The sequence below is a fragment of the Protopterus annectens genome, chromosome 7.part0, assembly GCF_019279795.1.
Source record: "Protopterus annectens isolate FY-2018-M chromosome 7.part0, PAN1.0, whole genome shotgun sequence".
In the NCBI taxonomy this organism is placed as follows: Eukaryota; Metazoa; Chordata; order Ceratodontiformes; family Protopteridae; genus Protopterus; species Protopterus annectens.
The window spans coordinates 400550404-400575807 of NC_056739.1; the positions used below are offsets into that span (position 1 = coordinate 400550404).

The 25404-nt window shown below is 43.6% G+C and overlaps 1 protein-coding gene across 1 annotated transcript in view; it reads left to right on the forward strand.

Annotated features, from left to right (window-relative positions):
* The window catches only part of RSBN1 (round spermatid basic protein 1), a 457685-nt gene extending 433291 nt beyond the window's left edge, over positions 1–24394 (forward strand). The window contains exon 7 of the mRNA XM_044076988.1: positions 21004–24394. Coding sequence (XP_043932923.1) covers positions 21004–21396 — 393 coding nt within the window. The 3' untranslated portion in view covers positions 21397–24394. The remainder of the gene's footprint in view (positions 1–21003) is intronic.
* The last annotated feature ends 1010 nt before the right edge of the window (positions 24395–25404 follow it).

The following is a 25404-nucleotide window of genomic DNA, read 5'->3' on the forward strand; positions in this document are numbered from 1 at the left end:
GCATAAGGTACTGGTTTTATTTTTATTTGTTTTATTTATTTGTGGCTAATTGGAATGTGATTACAATTGGCCCAGTTGCATAGCATTGAGAAATATTGTAGCTTTATTCTGGAGATCAGAGGGACACTTACTGGTTTGCAAAAGGATGTCCTGTGCAATACAGTATGATGCCAAAGAATGGGAGATCTGCTTGAAAATGTTTCACTCCCAAGCCCCTGCTTACACATATCAAGGGTATGAGAACTTGTCAGAGATTTGGGATGCATGGGAAGGCTTAAAAAGCCCTTGTGGTCATTTGCATTAGTACACACATGTGAACCTATTAAATAAAGAAAAATGAATGGGACCTAGAATAGAACCTTGTAGTACTCCGGTGTTTAGGGTGGCAAGCAAAAAAAGAGGTTGTTAGTGTAGAATTGGAATGTTCTATTCTCCAGGTAATTTGGAACGATCAGGTAACTTTGGAGCCACCTGATAGTGTTGAGACCAAAATTCAGTTTCATTAGAATATTTTAATTATCAAATTTAATAGTTTAGAATGCCCTGGTCATATCTGCAAATTTTCAGTTAAATATAAATAATATGTAGCTTTTGCCATACCTACACTATTTTTTTATTTTGATTCATTTAATGGTGTAAAGTACATCACCCATGTCTATGCTAAATATTATCTTTAAAAATATAGAAAAGAAAGAAGATTACAGCTTCCAAGATGGCTGCACACTGATCAACAGGTTGATGAGAACTCTTCCAGTATGAAAACTGCAACTTAGAAAACAAACTACAACAACTCATTTGAATAATTTTCAGTTATTGGCTAGTAGTTAACACTGTCGGGATGCCAGCAAAGAAGAAATTTGAGGGGAGGCGTCCCCAGAAAAGAATAAGCTCTGGCTGAGAAGAATCTTGCAACTGTTCAACAAAAAGCATTTCAGGTTTCAGCTTTGGTGTATGAGATGACTTCCAGAAATGTTGAAAAAGTAACTCATATTTTCAGAGGTTTCTGAATTAAACACTAATGGGTATATAAAGTCAAATAAAAGCTGGAAGTAATATAGAAGTTTTAACTAGATGTTCAGATGAACTGATAAAACTGCAAAAATGTCAACGGATGAAGTAAAAAAAAAAAAAAAAAGACTGAGCATGAGGCTTCTCTAGAAAAACTGTTTCAAAAAACAACAGCATTAAAAGGGAGCATGTAGAGAAAAATCGGATTTCCACAGTGTTAGAGAAACTGGTAGAGACACATTGCCTTCATTATATGAAAATAAAATAAGCAGTTGGACTTGTGTTCCATAGCAGCATTTGTTACTTGAGAGGGCACATAGTGTGTATACTACAAATATTGCCAGGCGAAAGCAGCCATAACCTGCTATATTAGTAAAGATGTAGTCATACTAGCAGCCAGAGTTGTGTCTGACAACATTGGGGCAGAAGGGAACTGTATTAAAATTGTATACTGCTGAATTGATGTGGAAATGATTATTCATTGTACACCAGGTAGAAGAGAAGAAAGTTTACCCCAGCAGTCGGAGAATGTAGAGAGGGGCAGACATGAGATTCAAGCCACCATAGTCATTTTTCTTCAGGATATTTTTGCTTTTTTCTTGAAGGCTGAAAGACATTTTTGGATTTAGAGATGGCTAAAAAAGGACAGAAAAAAGTTTAAACCAGCAAGCAGAAAGGAAATTACCTTCTCATTCTTCTGACAGTATAAAATCACGAACAGACTCTGCAGTGACACTTTTTTCCAAAGGAAAATGCATTTTTGACAGAAAAACACAGAAGCTGACTAAAAGAACCAGAAGTACATTTGACTTGAACAAGCGACTGATGTTTGGAGGTAGAAAGCATCAAGAAGACCAGCAACATTGTGAAAGTAAGTGAATAAGTGGGAGACTATGAAGATTCAATTCAATTAAATATAGGAATAGACATGGGAAATGTTGCTTAAGAAAGACTGGAATTTTGTTGGCCTGTGTTAAACTGGTGGGTGGACTGTAAAAATGTGTATCCCACTTTTGTCATTGTTTAAAATGACACCGAATGCATTGGAGAAATAAAAATATTTATTTGTATAAAAATGTAATGAGGTGGGATGTCATATCAGTGACTGCTGTGTGTTGTTAAAGATATTAAATACGGAAAGTACTTTTTTTACTAGTCGGCTATCCATGGTTTACACTATAACAAAGTAAGAAAGGTTAGACTGAATAAAGTTAATATAATGTGAACTTGGGTTGCTAAATAGAGGATGTAAAAATTTATTGATCACAGTATGTAGAATGAAGTCAGTAAATGTCCTTCAGAAATGCAACTGCAGTCATAACATGTGGGTTGTCCTGCCTCAGGCAGCCCTCGGTCGGCCGGATTCCAAAGTCTGGGTCCGACGTCGGCTGATGTCGCATTTCTCTCCGACGTCAGAGCGGCTGGAGTACATAAGCATCAGCCAACGCCATTTTCTTCAGTCTTTCTTGCCGCACGGTGCCCGAAGCAGAAGCAGTTCGCAAGTGCCGGTCGGTCAGCTCCTGTATTCTACGATACCGAAGTCATCAAAAAAGCTAAGTACTTCGTTGGGGACCTTTTCTTGCCTCAGCCGATGTCAGAAATTACTGAAAAAGTTAACAATTGTCTTTTTTGTGGTAAACAAATACCTCATAAGGATTTCCACTCTTACTGCCTCCCTTGCCTGGGCCCAGACCACGACGTCTCGGCCTGTGAAGCCTGTGCCCGCTTCAACAAGCGCACTCTCAGGTGCCGGGCGGAGTTCACTGAAGATTTTTTCGGCGATACATTTGCTTACACCATGCCATCGGATCTTCCGACATCGCAAACCCCCAAAAAGCGAAAAGACCGGGACCGACATCCTCTGCCCGCGTCTACCACCGACTCCACGCCAAAACCTAGCGCGAGTGCTCCAGTTCCCTCTGAGACGGTCTCTCCACCACTCCGAACCGAAGACACCGCATTACCGACTACTCTGATTCCAGACATTACTCCGACGCCAGTTATAGATTTTCCTCCGGATACCGAAACCGAGGAAATGCACGAGACCATTGCTGTAGACAAGGTCACTCCTGCACGTGGAGCTGCCAGGCCTCCTATGTCCATGTCTATTAAGGCCTACACTAGGGCTAAGGCAGCCAGCAAAACTAAGCATATTACTTCTAAATCCTTACCTCAGCCGACTCCGGAGACACAAATTATGTCCATGGCTGCTGATTTAATTTCCATGATTAGAGGTTCACAGGCCCATCCTGAGAGAGCATCCCAGCCTCCTCCTGATAAAAGGCCCCGGGTTGAACCCTCTGACCCTACTCCTTCAGATGAAGATTCTGAGGGCTCTGTCCACTCTGATAGCCAGGAAGAGCTCTTCCAGATCTATGAGGACTTGGATGCAGAAGATTCCATCCCTTCGGCCTGCCCTCCTGAGGATATTTCTTTTGGGGAAGTTCTGCACACCATGAGGGAACATTTCAAGTGGCAAGGTCAGGAATATTCTGATTCTAGGAAACGCCTTAGGACTTTCCTTAAGAAGCCTCAGCACAGGCCCTTGGCTATTCCTCCTGTACTTGATGTTCTAGATGATTTGTATTCTGACTCTAGTGTTACCCCTGATTCTCTTCCTCCGGCTCCAGCCAAGCCAGACAGGTATTACAGGGTCCCAGAAACTCATTCCCATTTATTCAGGGCCCATACTGCTGATTTGGAAACTATTTCACAGGGGCCTAAAGGAGTTTCAGCCTCCACTTCAAAAAATCCTCTGCCCTCCAACAGGGAAGTGAGGTCATTAGAGAGATGGGGCAAAAAGGTTTACACATCCACTACCTTATCTATGAGAGCTTTAAAATGCCTTTTTCATATGTTACAATATCAGGATTATCTCTTAGAAGATTTACAAAAAACATTAGCTTCTCCTGATCCTCTAGACAGGAAGACTTTGCAGGAAGCTGTACATAACACTCAGCAAGTAAGCAATCACTTCCTGCAGTGTGGATATGATGCACTGGAAGCTTCATGTAGGGCAGCTATGACAGGGGCAGTGATTCGTAGACATGCTTGGTTAAAAGATCAACCTCTACCAGATCATGTTAAAGCAAAACGTCTGGATGTACCTTTGGAAAAGAACAAGCTTTTTGGTGCAAATGCTAAGGATGTGTTAAAGACCATCGAAGAAAAGGCAAAATCAGTTCAGACTGTGAAAGATTTCCTCCAGGTTCAACCCCCCAGATTCAGTAGGAATTGGCCTTTAAAAAACTGGTCCTTTCCTAATCCAGAAAAGTTTCAAAGGGGTAAGAACAGACGTGGCCGAGGAAGAGGCCAATACAGAGGCCCTTACAGGGGATGACAATGGCAGCCAGGAAACCAAAGAAGTGACGCAGGGGTTTCACTTGCCCAACAACCACAAACTCAATGACTTTCCTCTACTACCGCCTACCAGGGAACAACTAGAAGCTCCCTTGGGCGGGAAATTATCCCTGTTTGCAGAAAACTGGCACAGACTGACAAAGGACAAATGGATTTTGGACATTATAGACCGAGGGTACAGGTTTCATTTTCATACCTTACCAAGAAAACATGGCATGCCAAACCTACCACAAAATCAGAAGGCAGAGGCTATCAAGCAAATCACTCTGCTGACTCGAATGAAAGCAATAGAAAGAGTTCCACAAGAACAAGACCAGGGGTTTACTCAAGACTGTTCCTTGTTCCAAGAAAAGAATCTCAATGGAGACCAATACTGGACTTGTCCGCATTAAACACCTTTCTCATAGTACCAAAGTTCAAAATGCTGACTCTACAGCAGCTCCTTCCCATGTTGAGCAAGGAGTCGTGGCTGATTGCTCTGGACCTCCAGGAGGCATACCTGCATGTCCCTATCAGACACAGCTGCAGAAGATACCTCAGATTTCTTGCAGGGCCAGAGCATTATCAATTCTCAGCATTGCCATTTGGCTTATCTACTGCGCCCAGAGTATTTACAAAATGCCTGGCTTCAGTAATTGCTCATTGCAGGCTCCAGGGTATACAAATTTACCCATACCTGGACGACTGCCTCATACAAGTGGACGACAAATTGATGTTGACAAAAAACCTGGATTATGTCATACGATTACTTCAAGCTCTGGGATACACAGTCAACTTCCAAAAGTCAAGACTGCAGCCATCCCAGCAAATAATCTTCTTAGGAGCCAAACTAGACACAGCCTCTCAGATGGCTTACCTGACGGAAGACAAGCAAGAGAAGTTAACTCATTACTTCAAAGGTTTAGCAAAACTCACCCAGATGACTGCAAGGAGATTCCTACAGGCCCTGGGTTACATGGCATCCTGCATTCTACTGGTTCCATTAGCAAAACTACACATGAGAAAGCTTCAAAGGTACCTAAAAAGCATTTGGTCTCAACACAGCAACAACTTGGAGACAATTATACCACTCATTCCATGCCTACAAAAGGAACTCCTATGGTGGGCCTCGGTGAGCCAGGAAAACACAGGTATGTCATTCAAAAAACCACAGATAACGCAGACCATGACTACAGACGCGACACCTCAGACCTGGGATGGGGGGCGCACATGGAAGGCAGGTGTATACAAGGACGATGGTCTCCAAAGGAAACACATCTGCATATAAACCAAAAGGAAATGCTGGCAGTAATGCATGCCATCGAGGCTTTTCAACACCAACTCCAGCAAGGCCATTTAATGATACGGACAGACAACACCACTGTGATGTGGTACATAAACAAGCAGGGGGGCACCCACTCTTACCCCCTTTGCAGACTGACAATGCAGCTTTTGGGAGAAATCACTGAGCCTAAACATCCAGTTACAATCCCAGTTTGTTCCAGGAAAAGACAATGTGTTGGCGGACAGTCTAAGCAGGAATTTCACAGATCCACACGAGTGGAGGTTACAACCGAAGGCCTTCAGACAACTCACTTCGACGTGGGGCAAGCCAGAAGTGGACCTATTTGCCTCTCACCTCAACCATCTTCTACCAAAATTTTGCACAAGGACTTACCATCCAAAAGCTTGGAAAATAGATGCCCTCTCATTCAACTGGAACTCCTTAGCAATCTATGCATTCCCACCTCTGCCACTGATGACCTCAGTATTGCTAAAGATCAAAGCAGAGAAAACCAAGGGAATCGTAATAGCTCCGGATTGGCCAAGATAACACTGGTACCCACTACTACGGAGCATATGTCACACCAGGAGGTGGGCCCTCCCCCAGTGGCCTCTACTTTTGACTCAACACAATTTCGAAACACTGCATCCAAATCTTCAGACACTGCAGCTAACAGCCTGGGAGATCCCATAAATAACTTCAGCTTATCTCTCTCCAAGGAAGTTCAGCAGATACTAACAGAGGCTCGAAGACCATCCACCAGAAAGGTTTACTTAGCAAAGTGGAAAAGATTCAGCAATTGGAATACCAGCAAGGGTCATGATGCATCATTGTTGAACATCCCACTCATCTTGGAATACTTGGCAGATATGTTAAAGAATGGCCTCTCATATTCTTCCTTAAAGATACATGTATCTGCTATCTCAGCTAGATACAACACTGATCCTCCTGATGTCCTTCAAGGATGCATCTGCAGTCCTAACAAATGGGTTGTCCTGTCCTCAGGCAGCCCTTCTCTCACCCCTTACTAAGACAATTCCTCAGGGGAATCAAGAAAATTAAGCCACCAAGAAAGGCCCCAGTGCCAGCCTGGGACCTCAATTTTGTCTTAGAAAAACTGACTCTACCTCCATTTGAGCCAGTAGCTTCAGCTGACTTGCAATTTCTCTCATGGAAGACAGCTTTCCTGTTGGCAATTACCTCGGCAAGAAGGGTTTCGGAGCTACAGGCCCTTATGGTAATACCACCCTTTATTATTTTTCATAGAGACAGGGTTTCATTAAGGACCAACCCTACTTTTATGCCAAAGGTGGTATCTAGGGTTTCTTTAAATCAAGCCATTCATCTGCCTGCTTTCTTCCCCAATCCTGAGAATAAGGGGGAAAGACTGTTGCATACCTTGGACATTCACAGACAACTTCGATACTACCTGGACAGAACCAAGGCCAGTAGGAAGTCTGAACAACTTTTTTAGCTTACGCCCTGCAGTCCAAGGAAAAGCAATTTCAAAACAGACTATTTCTAAATGGATTGGACATTGCATCAGATTCTGTTATTCCTTTCATGGAAAGACTGTTCCAGCCAATGTCAGACCACATTCCACCAGAGCTACAGCCACCTCTACAGCATTCTTAAGAGGGGTGCCTACCAAGGACATTCTAGAAGCTGCTACATGGAGCTCCATGCATACATTCTCCAAACACTACAATCTCCCTCTATACTCCAGATCCAGAGCAGGCTTTGCTTCGGCAGTCCTGCAGGGTTTGATTGCCACTCCATCTCTGTCCTAGAGCATACCTCCTCCCCCAGCTAAGCTATGGTATTCTACCCACATGTTATGACTGCAGTTGCATTCTTGAAGGACATAGTACAGTTTTGTACCTACCATAAATGTAGATGTCCGATAGACATGCAACTGCAGTCGGATTTTCCCTCCCTCCATACCCCTCTATGCCTAGGGTCCACTCCTATCCCTGTTACTCTTAGCTGGGGATATCTGTTATGGTGTATTTGTTTTATTGCTCATTTATTTGTTTGGAATCCTGTTTTTGTCTTCCAATTTGATTACAGCCTTCCTTGGAGGGCACCTGGCATCTGGGGCAAGAAACACTGAAGAAAATGGCGTCGGCTGATGTTTATGTACTCCAGCCGCTCTGACGTCGGAGAGAAATGTGACACAGCCGACGTCGGACCCAGACTTTGGAATCCGGCCGACCGAGGGCTGCCTGAGGCAAGACAACCCACATGTTATGACTGCAGTTGTATGTCTATCGGACATCTACATTTATGGTAGGTACAAAACTGTACTTTTTCCCTGTTTTAATATATGTGGATGACCGAGATTAAATTCCTTGGTTTAAGCTGTAGACAAGTTTTTTTAAGCACACAGTCTTGGAAATTAAAATGAAGAAAAGCATGAAAAATACTTGTATTTGTAAAGTCATTAGCTATATTTCCCATTAGAAAGGGCTTTTGGTGAGAGACAAGAAGTTTATAGGTGCAGGTGATTCATTATGAGGAAAGCTAACAGTATGATGGTCTTTGTTTCACTGTTGCAGTCATCACATTTGGGTTATCCCTGCCAGGGTAGCCCTCGGCTGGCCCGAATACCAGAGGCTTAGTATTTCTGCATCTGTTGCTGTCACTTCAGGACTGACGTCAGGTCGTCAGTAGTATAAAGTACGGCAGCCGACGCCATTACATCAGTCCTTCTTGCCGAAGAGCTAGAAGCAGTTCACACTAGTATCGGTCGGCCGCTACCTGAGTTTAATCTACCGAATTGAAGCTGAAGTCTTCTAAAGCTAAGTACCCCGTTGGTAGTACTTTTGTCTTGCTCAAACTGATGTCAGAAAGTTAAGAATTGTCTCGCCTGTGAAAAGCAAATACCACACCGAGACTTTCATTCTTACTGCATCACTTGCTTAGGCCCCAGACCATGACGTCCCTCTGTCGCTTTTGTGCTGTAACACCAGAACTGTACGTTGTCGGGCCCTTACTGTAGCTAGATATTTTTGCTTACATTCCTTGAATTCTGATATGGCTTCAGTAAGCCATGCAACAGCAGATCTTCCAAAAAAAAGTAAGGATAAAGACCGCACAGGTCCAAACCTACCGACGATGGTCCCATAAAGCTACTCAGTTCTCCGGTCCTCAGTGAGGCTCTCTCGCAGCCCCTGATGCCCGCTTCTGTGGATTCACAGGCCGCTACTGAGACCCTTTCCAAGTCCGGTATGCTGCAAAACTGTTCTTCGACTAAGGATCCTGCAGTTGTCTCTCCCTTAGACTGGTCTGGAGCCGCTGAGCAGGCACCGTCTTCCGAGGAAGTACTTTGCACTACCTATTCTCGACACAAGCCTCTACCATTCTTTCAAAAGCTACCGAGTTTCTAAGGCCCAGGCTATGAACCACACCTAAGAAACCAACCCAGTCTCAGCCACCTGCTTCCTTGCGTCAGTCTCAAATGCTTAAAATGGCAGAAGACCTTATCATGCTGGTCAGGGGAAGCCAAGCTCCCCCTTCCAAAAGGAAAAGAGATCTGTCTCAAGTAGTTTTGTCTGAACAGGAGTCTGATGACTCTGATGCTTCTGAATATGAAGACATGCAACCCCTCTCTGCTTATGAGGATTCTTATGCAGAGGATTCCATTCCTTCAGCCTCTCCACCCAAGGACTTTTCCTTTGGGGAAACACTTCATACCGTAAGGGAGCATTTCCAATGGGGATGTCAGGACTACCATCAGTCTAAAAAGTGACTCTGAAAATTCATAGATCTTCCACAGCACAGACCCCTGCCATTCCCCCAGTCTTGGATGTTGTGGATGATGTTCTCCTGGAATCCAGTTTGACTCCTAACACCCTCCCTCCTGCACCCAGAAAACCTGACCGGTATTAAGAGTCCCTGACTCTCAAATTTCTTTACAAAAACCCTACTGCTGACCCTGAGGTAACTTCTCAAGGGCCTAAAGGAATTAAAGCAACCTCTACTAAGAATCCCACCCCCTCAGATAGGGATTCCCGAGCACTAGACAGATGGGGTAAAAAAAAGTATACATCTCAGCTACTCTTGCTATCCAAGCACTAAGTTGCCAGTTCCATATGTTAAAATTTAAACAACATACCATGGAGTTACTCAAAACGTGTCTTCCTTTCCTGCTTGTGCAGAATCTAAAGAGTTACAAGAGTTAATGCATTCTGCAAGTCAAGTGACTTAAGCACACCTTACACTGTGGTTTTGATGCCCTAGAAGCTTCCTGCAGGGCAGCAGTCACCGGTTCTGTCCTTAGAAGGCATGCATGGCTTAAGGAACAACCCTTGCCAGACCATGTCAGATCTAAATTATTGGATGCACCCTTGCACAAGGATAACTTATTTGGCACTAAGGCAGAGGAGGTCTTAAAGATGGAAGAAAAAGCTGTATCTATGCAGACAGTTAAGGATTCCTACAGGTCCAGCCACCCAGGTTCAGCAGGCATTGCCCCTCCAAGCATTGATCCCTTCCTGCTCCTACCAGGTCAATTCAGCCCAGATCCCTGGGGAAGCAGACCCCCCCCCCCCAGACCGCACCCACAGGGAATGCAGAGATCAAAACAGTGGAATTCCTCCACTTCAAAGCCAGGGAGTTATAAGCCACCCCCTCATGGTAAGAACTCACAATGACTCTCCTCCCCCACCCCCTCCGTCTGCTCACCTACACTTACCGTAGGAGGAAAACTCTCATTTCATGCAAGCACCTGGGCCACCATTACCGACGACTGCTGGGTCCTCAACATAGTGTCCCAGAGATACAAATTTATTTCCACACTCTTCCAACCCCAAAAGGGTTCCCAGATCTACCTCCAGACCAGTGGGCAGAGGCAAAAAAGCAAGTCCTTTCCCTGCTCTCTGAGTGCAATAAAGCACGTTCCTGCAGAATAGATGGGCCAAGGTTTCTACTCCAGACTATTTCTTGTACCCAAAAAAAAGGGCACCTTCATAGGTTCATAGTTTAGTTCTAAGCTAATTACCTTTGCGAGCCATTGTAAGCCTAGCCAATTATCCCTTGTGAGACTCAAACCCTGTACCTTGTGTTTGTAAGGCAAACACCTTAACCATTAGACCACCCTCCCACCACTTGGCACCACATTCTCGATCTAGCCATTTTTAAACACCTTCCTGGTGATACCGAAATTCAAAATGCTCACCCTCCAGCAACTGTTACCCATGCTCTCCAAGGATGCTTGGCTAGCCACCCTAGACTTAGAGGCCTACCTTCACATTCCTATCAGGGAATCGTGCAGGAAATATCTATGTTTCAGAGCAGGATCTCTCTGCGCTTTCAGTTCTCTGCACTTCCCTTTGGCTTGTCTACTACTTCCAGACTTTTCACAAAATGTCTGGCTCCCCTCATTGCCTTCTGCAAACAAAAGAATATCCAAATTTACTCATACTTAGACGACTGCCTAATTCAGGCAGTGTGTCAGGAAAAGCTGCTCAAGCACCTGGCCTTTATAAAGTCCCTACTGTCCTCTCTAGGGTTACACTATCAACAAAAAGAAATCCAAACTAGTACCCACCCAAAGGGTTATATTCCTGGGAGCAAGCCTGGACACACCATCCCAGATGGCATTCCTTATACCAGAAAAGCAAACTTACCTGATGACCTATTTCTCTCAACTAGCCACCAGACCCCAGTTATCCTCAAGGAAATCCTGCAAGCTGTGGGGTTCATGGCAGCTTGCATTCTATTCATTCCATATGCCAGACTGCATATGAGGAAACTTCAGTGGTACCTAAACAGCCTTTGGTGTCAACACACTCAAGACCTGGAAACTCTTATTCCAATGATACCTTGCCTAAGGAAAGATTTTATTTGGTGGGCAGCAGCATGCTACCACAACAAGGAACTACCCTTCTCACCACCCCATGCCCCCCAGACCCTCACCACAGACTCATCAGACTATGCCTGGGGTGCACACCTGCACGGCAGGTGCATACAGGGCCAAATGGAGCCCACATCAACCAAACAGAGATGTTAGCTGTCCACGCATTGATAGCATTTAGGCTCCTTCTCTCCCCAGGGGCACTCCTGATCAAAACAGACAAACACCACTGTGATGTGGTATATCAACAAGCAGGGAGGGACTCGCTCCTACCCTCTGTGCAGGCTCGCCATGACTTTGGCACACAGCCTCAGCTGTGCAATTACACCTGTTAGCACAATTCCTGCCAGGCTCTGTAAACTCTCTGGCAGACAACTTAAGCAGAAATCTTCTGGACCACACAAGTGGTAGCTAGACCAAAGAACCTTTACCCTAATAACTCAGAAATGGGGCACCCCTGAAGGTCGACCTCTTTGCTTCCCACTCCAACCATCAGCTCAGCACCAGGGAGCCTCACTGCAGGGCCTGGAAAGTGGATGGCCTATCCTTCCGTGGGCCAACCTCTCGGTCTATGCATCCCCCCCCCCCCAATACCTCTCATTACCAGGATACTGCTCAAAATAAGGGAGGAAAAAACGAGGACAATTCTGATTGCTCCATACTGGCCTCGCCAGCACTGGTACCCACTGCTGCACAGTCTGTCCCCTCTGCCACCATGGCATCTCCCTCAGATCCCAACCCTCCTGACCCAGAGGGAAGGAGAATTCATACATCCCCCAATTGCAGACCCTCAATTTGTCAGTCTGGCTTGTTCCCTGAACATTGAACAAGCTGCCAATCTCAGTAAACAGGTTCTAGATGTTATACGTGAGGCCAGACACCCTAGCTCTAGAAAGTCTTATGCTGACAAATGGAAATGGTTCTGCTTCTGGATCCAGGCTAAGGGAGCCAATACAACACAGCCATCCCTACCTCTCATCCTGGATTACCTAGCTGACCTGCTACACAGTGGTCTCTCCTTTTCTTCTATTAAAATTCATGCCTCTGCTATCTCTGCTCATTTCAACACTGAGCGCCCACTTTTCTCACACCCTCTAATCAAACCGTTCCCAAGAGGGGCTAGCAACTTAAGGCCACCCAGAAGCGCACCTATCCCAGCATGGGACCTAAACTTTGTGTTGGAAAAGCTCACACTGCCCCCTTTGAAGCAGCAGCTTCAGCAAAGGTTCTCTCTCCTGGAAGACCGCCTTGCTTCTTGCCATCACTTCAGCCAGAAGAGTGTCCGAGCTACAAGCACTCATGGCTGTATAGCCCTTTATTGCCTTCCCTGCTGACAGGGTGTCCCTCAGGACTAACTCATCCTTCATGCCAAAAGTGGTGTCCAGTGTGGCTCTCAACCAATACATTAATTTGCCCACCTTTTTCCCTAATCCACAAAACAAGGGGGAAAGGATACTGCACTCTCTAGATGTGCAGAGACAGCTCGGATTCTATCTAGATGGGACTAAATCATTCAGAATGGCTGATCAATTGTTAGTCAGCTTTGCTGCAGGGCCAGAGGGCAAAGCCATATCCAAACAAACCATTTCCAAATGGATAGCACACTGCATCCATTTCTGCTAGAAGTAACACAGGAAACCTCCCCTTAAGGGGGTCAGGACTCATTCTACCAGAGCAGCCTCCACCTCTGCAGCTTTCCTCAGAGGAGTCTCCACCATGGACATCCTGGAGGCTGCAACATGGACATCTGTTCACACCTTCACCAAGCATTACCACCTGCCTATCTTCTCCAAATCCAGGGCAGGCTTTGCCACTGCAGTCTTGCAGGGCATCCTAGCCAGCTCCTAATCTTCTTGACTGCCTCCACCCTTTTCCTCAGCTTTAGAAATCAACCCAGATGTGATCACTTCAAACAGTGAAACACGAAGAACATAGTACAGTTGTGTACATTTACCATAAATGTAGAACTTCGAGTGTATTCACTGTTGCAGTCCTGGTTTCCCTCCCTCCATCCCCCTTTTTTTTTCCTCTCTCTCCTTACAAGGAACTTTTTGGTATCTTTTTTTTTCTCGTCAGTTCCCATCATTTTTGTTGTGTCCCTCCCCCCCAAAATTATGCTTCTTACCTTGTGGCTGGTTTGAGTACTTAGAGTGAGTGATGTGTTTTTTTTTTTTTTTGTTTTGTTTTTTCTAGTTATGTCTCTGCTGTTTGCTGCTGCTCTTCTCATTGGTGTATAGTGTTTGTGGTCTTACAATGTTCAAACAAGGCCACTGGCTTCAAAAAGTGTTTAGCTCGTGGACACACAATCCCACTACAAGATTCACATGCTAAATGCATTTGTTTGGGGGGTGGGTCACCTTCAAAAGAAGTGTGATTTATGTGCTTCTTTTTGGGCCTCGGGCACTTTCCAGACCAGTGGCCCACAGTAATTCAGAAGGGCCTTTTCCCTGCTACCTCAGGAAGAATGGCCTTTGGTATTTCCAGTTCTCAATTGGAGAATTGTTCAGAGAAGTCTTCTGACTAGCCTGAAGGGATAGAACAAAGATAATGAGAGGAGAGGGAACCTGAAGGTGTCAAGCAGTCCTGCAAGAGATTCCCAGATTCTCTTGGTTTCTGTCCGTCTCCAAAGATCTCATGTTACTCTGATCTGACTGTCATTTCTTCAACTCTAGACTTTTGGTCAATCTGACAATCTCCAGCTGTCTTTGGCAATTTAGTGTGTGTCTTTTCCTCAGAGTCTTTCCTTCTGTCTTCATTCTCACACCCTTCCTTTGGAAAGACTTTGGCATCAGAGTTTGAGTCCACCCTTGGTGGACACAGTCCTTCAGATTGCTGCAGTCCGCTTGGTCTTAAAGCCAACATGGATGAGATGATTAGGAACTTCTTGACGATGCAGATTCAGTTAGAGGTTCTGCCCACTCCCCTCCCTCCACTATAGTGGATTGCAAGACCTGTACCTGCCACTCCCATTCTAGTTTCTCCACCAGGTCAGGTAGTCTTTGATCTGGCTGCCCCATTGTAGTGCTCTTGTGGGAGCCTGTGGATGTTTTCAACTTGGACTTTATCAAATCTTGACAGGTCCAGGAGCTAAGGAGTCAGAGCTGGGCTTCAGGAGTTTGGGTTGACTCCAAGGTGCTCAAAGCTGTCTTGGTCTCTTGTTGCCCCATAGCTGAGCATCTGCCTCAGATCCTAGCTGTACCATGTCCAGGGAAGCACTTCTGTCAGGATCCTTGGGTCAGAGGAGGCCCTCCTCGGTACCAGCTTTGGTCTTGACATTCAAAAGAATCCTAACCCATTTGGCAGAGTGGGCTCTTCACTCATCTTTGGATCCTTCCCAAACCATTCCTGCTTTTTGTTCATCCATTCTAATTTGCTCCCTATCCTTGGAGCAGCCAGATCCAATTGATGTTGCACAAGCCCAAACCCTTGGGCTCCTTGTTGCTTCTGGCTCCTCTCCTGATGTGCCCATTGTGAAGGAGCACAACTAACATCACTGCAAGAGGAGACATTTGGACTCACCTCAATAGTCCCTCACAGGAGGTACTGACCTCAGGAAAAAGGGTTCCCAAGTTCTCCTCTGAAAAATGTCTCCTTAGGAGGCCTCCTTGAAATATTGTGATAGAAGGAAGGTTGGTCCACCAGCGCCCCTTCGCAGTAGTAATTAGTGTTACTGAAGGCCTGTGAATGTGATCCATCTACATCCTGTGTAGTCCCCCCTGCATTTGACCTTGTCGACTTTGTCTCCCGAAGGATATGGAAGGAATCTGATGGGGGTGGAACCCATTTCTGTAAACTAGACAAGATTACAAGTTATCCAAGATGTATTGAACTAAGGGGTCCCATGTGGATGGCCATAGTGGTGGTCACAGCTCCTAAGAAAGAAAGAAAACTATCTGAAGAGATTTCTTCTTTCCATCCCCCAAATAAGAAGTCTTTGGAGTTGGACAGATTTGGGAAGTGAGAGTATGCTTCATTAACCTTTGCTTTATGGATGCTGATCTACATGACCCTTCTTACTCGCCTTCATAGATGCTTGCGTAAAGGAAGTTACCAGTTTTATGTCTGGTGTCACAGATGTGGAGTGTAAAAGGAGCTGAAGTCCCAGTTGGCCACCAAGCAGTCTATGTCAAATGCCAGTGCTCTTTCTGTCTAATTCTCTGGTTAGCACATGTAGGGCAGCAGGTACCAGCGTTGCTGTCTGCTGCCATTCCTGGATGCTTTTGTAACTTGTGGAGAACTTCAAAGCATCATTCTTGAATGTGTCCCCTTTGATGGGTCCACACTGTTTGAACCGAAAATTGAAAAGACTCTTAGCGAGAGCGAGCAGGAGGGCAAGACCCTTTCTGCCATTGGAGTCCATTTATCCACCCCCTCAAAGGTCCTTCACCCTCAACCAGAAGGGCGGAAAATTTCTAGTTCTGCAAGTCCCAGGTTTTGCTACAGAAACTCCTGGAGACAGAGGCCTCCAGAGTAGAGGGGAGGAATGCGAATGGACATCATTCACTTGGCAGAGTTGATCCCACAAGATCAAGGTTTTTTTCTCAGCCTATTCACGGACAAACCCCTTTCAGCATTCCTTTCCCTAACTATCCTGCTCTGATGGCAGTCGACTGGCTAGCCATCACTCAAGTCATTGGTGCTGAGGGTAATTTCCAGAGGCTACTTTATCCCTGTTCTCTCTCTCTCCCCTTCCAGTATGGGTTTAAAGGCTCTTCCAAATGTTCCACCTCCCACCAAAGAGCAGCAGCTCTATAGATTTCAAAGCTGTTAAACAAGGAAGTCATTCAAGAGATTTCACCAAACCAGAAAGGATCCAATGTCTACTGGAGATTATTTTCCTTCCAAAGAAGAACAGGGATTTTAGGCCAATTTTGAGCCTTAGGTCGAACACTTTTGTGAAACAGACGGTATTCTGGTTGGTCACTGTGCAGCCCATACTGCCTCTGCTGAGGAAGGAGAATTTGATGTACTGTGACTTGCAAAATATGTACCATCACACCAAAATAGTCAGGAATTCGAATAAGCTCCTCTGCTTCCCACTGGGAGCCAGTCATTTTCAGTTCCAGGCACTGCTGTTTGGTCTTGCCAAAGCCCCTGCATGTTCAGCAAGTGCATGACAGTGGTAGCTGCATGACTCTGGTTGCAGAGGTTCTGAGTGTTCCTTTATCTAATTGACGAGCTAAGGGCACATCCACCTCAAAGGACTCCCTTATCATAGCCAGAGACTCCCTTACTTTGCCTGTGCTCATCCCTGGAGTTTGCTGGGAGAAATCTGCTGTGGAACTGGTTCAGGCAGTAGAATTTCAGTGGGTGTCACCTGTGTACACTACTCATCAGATAGCACAGCTTCTATTATCCAGACTGTCACCACTACGGGTGTTGCTACATGAACAACCCCCCCCCCCGACTCACCTGCTTCTCTATCTCCTTAAATCTATAGCAACCTCGGTCACCCTCTTCCCTCATGCAAGATTGTACACAAAGGTCCTTCAGTGGACTGTCTTGGCCCAGTGGTCTATTTTTCATCAACCAGTGGATTTCCCAGTTAAGCTCAACCTGACTTGTAGATGCCATGTTAAATGGTGGACACTTTCCCCTCTATTTCTTTTAGGTTGTTCCTTTGTTTCCTCCACCACAGTGACACAGACATCTCCCTTCTGGGGTGGAGGGGACATTTTGAAGGGAGAACAGTCCAGAGCACCTGGTCCAAAACAAAGACCAAACTTCACATCAATGTTTTGGAGATGGAGGCCATCCTGCTATTGTTGCAGGCCTTTAAAGACTTTCAGGATCACCTCCCCAGGGATGTTGCTTTCCAAATGGACAATTTCTGTCATTCTTTTCATCAAAAAAGGAGGCTGATTCCATTTCTCTTCCCTGTGCTTAGAGGCAATAAAGGTTTGGGAGTGGGCATGGTCTTCTCAGAGCTTTCTTCTGGCAATGTGCTTCCCTAAGAAATCCAGTATTCTATTTGACACATTGAACAGGTCCATTTTTTCTGCCTTGCAAGTGGTCTAATTCTTCAGTGACATCAGAGGTTTTCAGCCAGAAGAGCCATCTCTGCTGCGATCTGTTTGCAGCCCTGTCCAACACCAAGTGCAACAGATTTTTTTGCCCTATTCCCAGGACAGTCACTGAGGGATGCTGTGGTCCACACTTGGCCAGTGGGTCTCATTTATACTTAACCCCAACCCCACTCAACTAAATTTATCCAGAAAGTGTCGTGGTGCGAGTAGAAAGAGATTCTTAATGTCTCTTTGTAGCCCCATCAAATTTGGTTTCCCTTCCTTTAAACCTCATCTAGTTTACTCTCCTTTGGTCCTAGATGCAAACCCTGGTCTGATACCTTACCCATCCAACAGGCCTCACCTGGACACCAAATCCCTGAATCTGATTGCTTGATTTCTCCATTTTCTAATGATGGGCAGAGGTTCCATGCTTTTCTCCAGTGTGGTTTGTGTTCCTTTCTCTCCTCAAAAACACTCCAGAAGGAAAGTTTGCAGAAGTAAGTTGAAAAGCTTTTCAATGTAGGCTTACTCCAAAGGACTTGATCCTTTTTTGTCTCTGCTTCCATCTGTTTTGAATTGTTTAACAGGCCTTTTACTTTCAGGGACCATTTATTCCACAGTTAAGGTCCATTTGGCTGCTGTTTTCAAATTTTCCTGTGGAGGAACATCATACCCCTATTGTCTCCCTCAGGCTATTGAAAATCTTCTTGAGAGGGACTTTTTTGTTGCATCACCGTTGTGAGATCTGGTGCTTCCCCTGTAACATTTACCATGTTGCTGTAGGACCTCACTCTTCCCCCTTTTGAGCCTGCTAGTACAGCTGACTTGAAGTACACGTCTTAGAAAACTTTTTTTTAATTACCATTACCTCAACCAGGAGGATTTCTGCGTTGCAAGCACTAACATGCAAGCCCTCCATAATCTTTCAGAAGGGCAATTTTTTTTCTGTTGAGCTAGCCTAGATTTTCTTCCCAAGGTATCATCCATATTGGCTTTAAAGCGGACCATACCCTTGCCTGTTTTCTTCCCTGGTTATTCTAACAAAGGTGAATACCAGTTGCGCACTCTGGATTTTCACCATTGGTTACATTTTTATTTACGTCATGCAAAGGACCTGTGGAAGTCAGACATGTTTTTTGTCTCCTCCAAACTCTGTAGTAGGGCTCTGGGGTTTTTAAGATTAGTTTGTGCAGATGGCTTTCTGAATGTATAGTTCAAGTCCAGAGGACTGCCTTTACCCTCCAAACCAAAAGCTGAATCCATTAGAACTGTAGCTGCTTCTACAGCTTTAACAGTGTTCCTACTGATATTTGTGCAGCTGCTACATGTTCAAAAGTACATATTTTATTTTTCATTAACGTTATCTACAGTCTAGAACAAGAGCTGCTTTTGGTTCCACCATTCTGTGGAAGATCCTTCCATAATGCTTCCCAGAGTTCATGTAGCTGGGGACTCTCCGCTGTTAAGGTGGATGGAGATGACATCAGATGTGAAAGTTATGTACTTGGCATAATACTAGATCCATGTTGCCATTTTCTCTCATAGGTTCATAGTTACGTACTAGGCTAGCTGCCTTTGCAGGCCATTTTAAACCAAGCCAGTTTCCTGTTTTGTGCTCTAATTAACCTATCCCATTTGGTTAGATATTGGCCTTGGCTGTCATATGGTCAGTAATTATATATTATCCCTGTTGAGGATAACTGGGATCATACTAGAGATAATTTGAGGAGATCCATGCATGGGATAATGTATTTGGGAGGTGCCTCTGTCCATTAGTAGTATGGGGCAATCCGGGGTACATTTTGTGTTCCCATCCATAGATCCAAGTTGCACTTGAATATAGACAGGGATGAACTTTGTTTTATGTAGATGGGAAGTCTGTTCCAGGGCAGCAGTATCTTCTGTGAGGTATACATGTCCCTCCAAACTGTTCTGTTGATGTTGCAGAAGAGGATTAGCTCCCTAAACTATTTCTGATGCAATTTGACTTGGTAATGTGCAGTAAATCCATCAGTACTGGGTTGGAGGATGCCTTGTGTGACAGATGCAGGTCACCACTTAGCTGTTTGTAGGATACCAAGTATAGTGTAAAAGCCTGAGTCTGTTCATGTAGGACATGTTGCTTAGGCCATGTATCCTTTTAGTAATGTATATCTGTGGGCACTCCATTTGTTGCATGTGTCTGGCCTAATGAGGACTGAGTAAAGGGGGACAGTAATTTCTATAGATCTAGACACAGTCCCTTTGTTTATAAGCTGTGCAGTATAGAAGGACTGGCTTACAACAGTGGACGCATGTTGGTCAAAAGTTAGGCTACTGTCCAAATAAGTTCCCAAATCCCAAACAACTGGGCCAACTCTTAGGGGCATATTGTTATTGTTCCCAGGGATAGATGACTTCCCAAAGGATACAGTCATGCACTTTTTGGCATTTAGTTTCAGCCCATGAATTTGACAAAAGTTATTTGGAACAGACCTACCTAAAAGTTGATTGTGTCATTTGGGGATGCAGTGACTGCTCCTAGCTTGCAGTCATTTGCAAGTGTAGTCAGCCAGTGCCTTTTTGGTATTTGCTTTTACTTCAAAAGTGAGAGGTCCCCTCACAAAATGCTGAGGGGACTGTACTGCTGACTGGTCTCTTTGTAGAGAGAACTTCGCCTATTTTGATTTACTGTGTCCTGTCTGTGAAACAGTTGGCAATCCAGCGGGTGTCACAAGTGTTTGTTCCCAGTTTATTTAGCTTTTCTACTGTGCTTGAGTAGCGAATGATCTCCGAAGCTTTGGCCAGATTGAGGTATGTGGTGTGTACTGTTTTGCCTTCATCCACGTCTTTGAAAAATCCAGTAGGTTGAGTAAGTATGACCTGCTCTTGACAAATCCAAGCTGGCATGGGTCCACTGTTTGGAGGGTCCTCATGTCCTGACTGGCATATTCCAGAGCATTTGTATCTGTGTCAACATTTCCAACTGTTCCCCTTCCAAATAGTCACTTTTTCTGGACTTTCGGGGACTGCACTTTTTTAATTTGAGGCCTTGTTCTTCAATCTGCTGAAATACACCCGATGATAGAGGGAGTGTGATTTAGGTGCTGCAGTTTCTTGGCTCCAAGTAAGGCAAACTAAATCTGAAGGGTTGGCAATATGGTGATGCATTGTGGGAAAGGGAAGAGCCTGAGCCTGGGAGCCAAAAGTCTTGTATAAAATACTGGACTGTGATCCATATGGATCCAATTGAGAAGGACAGAATACGAGACTGATCTAGCACTATGGTAAGTACATAACTTTTGCCTTAAGCTCATCAGTTTTGTGACATTTGTCACAAGTCTGTTTTATAATGCCCCTGTTTGGAATGCATTTTAATTTCACAGTTAAGTTTTGTTTATGAAGAGGAAGAAGTTCCCATGTGACTTATGTTTATGACACAAATGGGTAACTAAGTTTTGAGCCCAGTAAATTTGTATTGCTTCTGTATTCGTTCATACTGATAACAATTTGTCCTGTTCTCACAGTGTGTACAGTGGGTGGATGAAGCTAAACTAAATCAGATGAGGAGAGAAGGCATTCGCTATGTAAGGACCCAGCTTTGTGACAACGATATTTACTTCATTCCTCGAAATGTTATACATCAGTTTAAAACTGTGTCAGCTGTCTGCAGCCTAGCATGGCATATACGGCTCAAGACGTATCATCCAGAAAAGGAGACAAGTCCTGAGCATAGTACCAGTACTGGGTGTAATACCTCTGAGCCTAAACCAGAAGTCCAGAGCATCAACAATGACAGTGATTTATCAGAAGTGAACGAAGCAGTTACAACTTCTAGAACTTGTTCACCAACAAATTCTTTGGGCACTTCAGATGGCGATGTCAGTGGTACAGTTAAAACACAGAGAAAACCAAGATGATTATTGAAATCCTCGCATTGTGTATATAGTTAAGCTAATTTTATTTTTTTTTATTTAGATGTCTGGTAATACTTTTTAAAAGTTTTAATACACTGTTTTAGCTTATAGTTTTTTTGGGGGGGATATTCTGCAGTTTCAGTGAATGTGGCAATTTTTAGAAGTTATGAAAATTATATGTGAAGATGCACATTTTATCTATCGCTTATTTCTAAAGGGCAGTCTCAATGTTTTTAGTAAATCGTTGAATTAGCAGCCTTGTACTGTGCAACATCACTTAAAAATGTTGCTGATTTTGAATGTATAAATCCACATAATATTCTGAACTACTGTTTACCAGCAGATGAGCAGTCTGTTCAATGAACGTAAATTTGGTCATTCATTCTAAATAGCTTCACAAAACATATTGTATATATAGTGAAGTGCATAGTTATATTGAAAGACTGTTCATCTTTTTATCCTAGAAATCATATGTTTTCTCTTGTTAGCTTATGTTTTGTCTGATGTTGCAGTGTATTTACTATTGTATTTCTGTTGCAGTGAGCTTTCTTTGCCTCCTTTCACTTTTTGTTTTGTTTCAGCTAGCTATTCAACAAAATTTAAAATTATAGATAAACACAAGTCCTCAAAAACCAAATTGCAGGAAACTAGTAACTTGAGGACACGTTTGTAGTTTGTCTTATTTTTGTACTGCCTAACTACTGTTCGTAATTATGTTTTAAAAGAATGCTATTGCTCATCAGATAAATATCTTTTTTACATGTATTAGAAAGTAAAGTATAGAACAAAGTGGCAGCTAGTTTTAGTGGCAGCTCATTTCTGCCTTATTTGTATGTGCATGTATGTTTTTTGAGAATGTGTTTTAATTTATGTGTTCACAGCCTATCCAGAAGTATCATATCTTTACTAGGGAGAAGTGAAAGTCAGCTGCATGGTTGTATCTCTTACGTTGTCATTTCACTTCTAAATATTTCCTTCCTTTGGTGGGGGGAGGGACATTGCACTTTTAATATGCTTTACTATAGGAAGAATTGCAGGAAAAGATTAGGTATGATTGAAAAGACACCATATTTTTAGCCACATTGAAAAAGGGAAAGATCCTCCTGTGAACTGCTACAGAATAGAAGTTGCAACATCCTGGTCCTGTGCTGGTTATTTTAAGGGAGAGTTTTGATAGGTAGTTAACACAGCTGAACCACCAGATCACCAAGTCTAGGTTACAGCATTAAGCACATACTTGGTTGAATGTGTGGGTTCTCCCTGTCTAACTGTTAAGTACACCTCCTTGGAGGTAATGGCAGTATGTATCCACAGTGGCTGTTTTTTGTCAAAAATAATTGGATTTTTAGCAAGTCACTTTCGGAACTGTGCATCCTTTGAGTTATCTATCAAGAAGTTACCTTACTTCCTTTTAAGGTGCATAGCGACAGTGGGTTTTCTGAGTTGCTTCTAAAATACACATGAAAGTTAAGCAGAAAGTGGACCTGTAGCTCATTTTTGTGAAGCTGCTCATCTAGAGTACTAAATAATTTTAGTGCTGCTTTTTGTCTTGGCAGTTTTGATTTCCTACTTCCTTTGCGATGTCTGTACTAGGTAGTTTCCTAAAAATGTGGTTATGCCTAATGCATCACTAACAAGTTACTTATGTTGTGTGAGCAGTCAAAGGCATCATTTGCATGGTACTTAATTGCAACAGAGGTGTGGCACCTAGTGAAACATTAAGTTGCAGATTTGCATTCTTACTGAGCACTTATTCCTGCTTGCTACACTTCTATTAGAAAATTTTGCAATAGAAACATATGCAATTTCCAGAGTGAGAAATAAAATTGGGTGTATTCCTTTGTTTTGCTTTTCAGAATGCATCACCAAGGACACACAATGGCAATATATTGGTGCCACTCTTTGTAAATGGGGGATTAATCAATCTGTTAAATCAAAAACATAATACAGAGCTATGAAAAGCATTCAGAAATGGAGCTGTTAGACTTAGACTTTGCACTTTTGTTTGGCACTATAGATTAGTGGGGAAATGAACTCTGTTGGTTTGATGTTCAGTCCAACAAACTCCACCTCTGTTATGTGCAACTTCAAGCGCATCTTATAGTTTGTGCCTGTTAGTCATCACCCTTGATAAGCACTTTTATCCCATTGATCTTCATGATTAATTGTAATAAGTAAATGTAAGGCTTTTGTTTAATATATACAAGTAATTATAAAAAAAATACATTGAATGCAATTACTGAAATTAGATCCTAAAAGCATTTAGAGTTGTTGGCATTCCAGACCACAAATTATGTATGTTTTTTGCTATCTAGGACTCCAGGAATAAGAATGTAGGCATACTGTTGTTGATAGTTGGATTGCTTTATCCTTTGCATTTCAAGCTGTGTGGATATGATTTATTGAATTATGTAATTTCTGTAACTGGAGACCCTTTTTCTGACTTGATTGATTTTGCAGGGCTTTCACCTTTTAATCCTTAGTAGGTGTGTTGCTTTACTGATGATGATCATCCTCACAGGGCTGAAGCTGGGCTTTTGTCAGTTATAATGTTCAACATGTGATCCCTGCTGTAGTAGCTTAAGCTATTTTGCTTATATCTGCCAAGGATAGAATTAACTTGGCCAGCCTTTCAAAGCTTAGTTGCACTTCACAGATTCTTATTGCCAGGAGGTTGAGCACAGCTCTGTATTAAGGGTAGAGAGTCAAAAACTTCAGAGCTGTTGCCACTGCAGTGTGCTATTCCTCCTGGCTTTATGGAGCTGGTGGTTGAGTAGTGATGCTTCAAGGCTGGGCATATGTCACCTGCTGAGGAAAACTTTCCACTACCTTTTTTTTTTTGATGAATTTATTTCATCTAGTAAACTTATTTTATACAGGCTGCCATCCTTGTCTGAGGAACTTTTACTGCAGTGAATACATGTGTTAATTTTTTGGGGGTAAAATTTGAATCTTCCCATTTATCACTTATGGTTTCCGTTCCGAGCCCTCGGAACCATGTAGGCCTAATACCAAGATCGCATACACCAAAAAACTCTCGAGCTAAGCTGCTACCCACAATGCCCTTCTCCCTGTTACTCCAAATCTCTTTTGCCGCGTAGCCATATATCAGCGTTTCACCAAGCCCTCAAGCTGTTATATTTTCTTGATTGTGTATTTTTGAACATTTCTCTTATTTTTCACTCTTTTACTGTTAACATATCTAACTAGCTCTACCAATTGGGTAATTCTTTTACCATTGTTGGTATGCCCTCTCCTTACCCTTGTGGTATCGCTTGATACCATCGTTGGTATCTTCTTTCCCTTTCTTCTTCCTTTCTTACCTTTTTAGGTGTTCAGTAGTTTTGTTAACTTTTTTTTGTGCGGTTATGGAAATGTCTGACAAAAAAGGGACTTCAGGGTTTAAACATTGCACCTCTTGCAATGGTAAACTCCCTAACAGCGACTCTCATGACAATTGTGTTTATTTTCTGGGGGTTTCTCGCCTCTCTGTTAAACTTCCTTGCCAGATTTGTCAAAGTTTTAGTCAGCAGATGCTGAATGAAAGGAAAAATTGATTCTGAAAGGCCTTCTTTTCTCCTTTCTCAGAGGCCCTTTCTGTGTTGGAGGTCTCAACTCCTCCAGTGAAGGACAAGAAACATCCCCATTCTGATCCCTCTTCACTGGCTGGTGATAAGAGCAAGTCACACAAACATAAGGCCCACAAATCTTCCTCAGAGCATAGAATTGCTACTTCGGCTCCGACTATTACTACTACTACTACTACTACTACTACTACTACCGTTCCGAGCTCTGCTCCAATTGCTACATTGTCTGAAGCCATGGACATTACTGGATTTTCGATGGCACCACCCTCTGACACTGACCCTGTCTTCCATTTCAGCTACGGCTCCGACCTTACTATGGCACTGACTTTGCCTTTTACCGCACCGAAAACTGTTTCGACCCATGCAATTCCTTTGGAACCGATAACATCGACTCAGAGTGCCTCTTCGGCGCAGACTCCCTTTT